General features: G+C 36.3%; 1 protein-coding gene across 11 annotated transcripts in view; it reads right to left on the bottom strand.

Annotated features, from left to right (window-relative positions):
- The window catches only part of MPDZ (multiple PDZ domain crumbs cell polarity complex component), a 111,305-nt gene that overhangs the window by 51,609 nt on the left and 56,127 nt on the right, over window positions 1-3,569 (bottom strand). For 10 of the 11 annotated variants that reach the window (XM_031557296.1, XM_031557300.1, XM_031557298.1 and 7 more), the window contains 2 exons: window positions 1,945-2,127; window positions 850-973 (listed from right to left, as the gene is read on the bottom strand). In XM_031557296.1, coding sequence (XP_031413156.1) covers window positions 850-973; window positions 1,945-2,127 — 307 coding nt within the window. The remainder of the gene's footprint in view (window positions 1-849; window positions 974-1,944; window positions 2,128-3,569) is intronic. The other variant, XM_031557302.1, reaches the window with a different exon arrangement.

A 3,569-nucleotide genomic window follows, 5' to 3' on the forward strand; every position in this document is an offset into this window, starting at 1 on the left:
CCTACCCTCAGGCACCATCTTTCAACTTGGTGCCATCTGCAAACTTACTGAGGGTACACTCAATCCCCTCATCTAGGTCATCAATAAAGATATTAAACAAGATGAGCCCCAGTACCGACCACTGGGGGACACCACTTGTAATGGGTCAGCAGCTGGACTTAACTCCATTAACCACTACCCGTTGGGCACGGCCCTCTAGCCAGTTCCTTATCCAAAGAAATGTATACAGTGTATACCTGTCCAGGCCACGGGCAGCCAGTTTCCCCAGGAGAGAGAGACCGTGTCAAAGGCTTTGCTGAAGTCCAGGTTGACTACATCAACAGCCTTCCTCTCGTCTACTGGTCACCCAGTCATAGAGGGAGATGAGGTTGGTCAAGCATGACCTGCCTTTCGTGAACCCATGCTGGCTGGGCCTAATCCTCTGGACACCACACACGTGCCATGCAATCTCACCCAAGATGATTCGTCAGGCTGACAGGCCTATAGTTCCCCAGATCCTCCTTAAGCCCTTCTTGTAGCTGGGAGTCATATCAGCATATCATATACAGATACAAAAACAATGTATTAAAACTGTATTATTAATATTTAGGATCAACCAAATTCCTTCATGGAAAAAAAATTATCAGTGAGAACAGTAGTTTATTTTCTGTTAAAAATGGCAGCAAGCGGGTTCACTGCCATCATAGCCAAATAGAATAAAAGCAGTAAAGACAAATACTGTGTTATGCTTTCCCGTTTAAAATGAAAGTGTTTAGTCTTTACTACTAGAATTGGAAATATAAGAGAAAGGAGAAGAAAGGAAGGAAGTCATGTTTCTTAAAAGGTTAAAAAAAATGACAGTTATTTTACCTAGACTTGAATTGCCTTTTGCAATAGTGATGGTCTCCTCAAAGACATTTTTCACTGTATTTGAGACTCTGAAAATTTTTTCCATAGACAATAAGAGGCTAGATTCCACCAGCGTTTCTGTCTCCTAACACAAAGGAAAATAACATCAGTTCATAATACAGATATAAAAGTGTGCATGGACACAGACTTCAGTTCATCTTACCTTTTGCCAAAGCTATGAGTATAATTAATACAGATTCCCTATATGGTCAGTCCATTAAAGATTAAACTGATGTATGTGTTTTCACTGTGTGATAGAGCAAATCTACTGCAAAGTACATTGTTAATTCAGGGGGACACAATTTACTCTCTTAAAATTAATGGGATGAACTCAGTCGCTTGCTGACTCACACACTTGAGATGCCTGACAATTCGTTAATGCTAAAGTAATGAAGTTAATATAAAACTATAACTCTTCTAAGACTGCTTTAAACACTGAAGGGAAAGAATTGAAATAGAATTGAACAGTGACTGTCTTATAAGGAAACTCTACTTGCACAGCCTTAGACTGTGTGCGAGATGAACTGCACAACTCTGCATGAGCACTTGGATGTAAGACTTTCACACCACTTCCCTCTGGTTTTCCACACCTGATTTTCAGCTGTGAACCTCCTCTATATGCCCATTTCTTTGTGGAACTTAACAAAACCTGGACCTCTATGCTTCAGCATTGACTAGTCGTGCAAGGTATGAGCAGACTTAAATACATGCATTATCTCCAGTCCCTGGGAGATTACTTTTTTTAAACTATAAATTATCTCCTATCTTCGACTAGGCCTACTAAATTCCTAAGTTTTGGATGTGAGCTTCCACATTTGACTCTTGACATTTACACTCAAAGAACCCACACGTTGTTGCTAATCAGTGCCAATTTCAGAAGGAGATTCAGTGGTTTTATAACGCCTTTCCATAGTTTTTCTGGGTTTAAAAAAAAAGAAATCTTTACTTTTCCAGAGGCATCAAGCTGTGTATTAGTATTTTTGCAAATTCTGCTGTTGTCGGAGATTCAGTTCAAACTGTTATGTTTTCACTTTCATCTTGTAACTGAACACTCACATGTTTGACATCAACAGTATGCTCAGTCTGAAAACTCTCATCAGCAAAAGTAGCTGTAGTTTCCAGGTTACTGTCCTCTTTAGTACTTTGTTCACTCTCTCTCTCACTCACATCCATATTGTACGAACTCTCGGTGGACATATGACTATCATCTGCATAACTCAAATATTCCTTTCCACCAATCTGTTGAAAACAGGAGGCAATAAATAATCAACATTATTTTGAGTACACTAAAATGTAAATCTTAAACAGAAACTAATCTTACAGAATCTAATCTCACAATTTAAACATGTTAGTTCTAACATGAGTATTCTCAGTAGATTCCTAAAGACATTTTACTATCTGATTTCTGAGACAAATTATTCCATTTTATAATACCATGAATCAGTGAAAACAAAGTTACTGCTGAAGGCTAAATTCTAATGATGTATCAGTCAGTAAATCTTCACTAACTCAGCAATGTCCACTCACTCTCAAATAAGACTCAACAAGCTTCAGCAATCAAAAATTAGAGTACAGCTGTCTTTCTCAAGTAGAAAAAATTTGCAAGCCCAAAGTTTTTATTCTCAAATCACTTTCCAAGTAAAGTAAATTCAAACAGGTTATAGAACAATCATGCAGTCTGATTATCCTTGTAACTGAGAAGAAATGTTTCTATGTTATTGTTTTCTTTTATCTAAGATTTTATCCACTGATCCCTTTAAGTCTTTTACTACATTTCCATAAAGTGACAAAAACATGATTCTCCAGTTTGTTTTCTAGAATATATTAAATCAAAATTCACAGAATTCACAGGGGATATTTTGTATTGTTTTTCTCCCACAGCCCTGGAATTTTTTTCTGTGACAGAATGTCTACATGCTCATTCTGTCCCTAGACCAGACCAAAAATGGATCATCTGTAAAGAGCTGGTTTAAGTAACATCTGAGAAGATAACTGAGCTAAACACTACTAATCTGCATGACATAATCAATGAAATTTCCTACTTTTTGATGATCAGAACACCAGAATTATAATCTATTGAAATGAACTCATAAGGCTTCAAAGACTGCCAAGGACATACACCTTTAACTCTGTTTCTGATCTGTTTTTAGATCAGTTAGAGTATATTCATTGCAAAGACTCAGATAGTATTCAACATTTTTTCTTATGTCATACGTGCATATTAAAGTAGCAACATACAAACTTTTTAAATTTATTTCATTTAAAGAAAAGCCAATGCTTTTATTTGTAAAGACAAACAAAATGTCAAGAATTTGTAGTAACAGCTGCACATGACCTCATAAGAGCATTACTTTGACCTAAAATTATTTTTCATCAGCTATCTTTAAATTGATGGCAAAGGCATTCATAATCTGTACTTCACCTGCCTCTGTAGTTAGAAATAGCTGAAATATCTCAGTATTCGTCATACGGCACCTTTTTTTTCTTTTTTTTTCTTTTTTTTTTTTACTATATTTTTACTGCTTCCAAACTCTTCTTTTACAAATTGATCTTCTTACTGTGTTCACTTTCTGAAGCACTTCATAATTGCACACTGTTAAAGCTTACTTGAAGAGAACAAACTCTTCGTACTGGTGCAAAGAGAATAACCGTGGAAATTCAGGACTATAATCTTAAAAAAA

The sequence above is a fragment of the Meleagris gallopavo genome, chromosome Z, assembly GCF_000146605.3.
Source record: "Meleagris gallopavo isolate NT-WF06-2002-E0010 breed Aviagen turkey brand Nicholas breeding stock chromosome Z, Turkey_5.1, whole genome shotgun sequence".
NCBI lineage: Eukaryota > Metazoa > Chordata > Aves > Galliformes > Phasianidae > Meleagris > Meleagris gallopavo.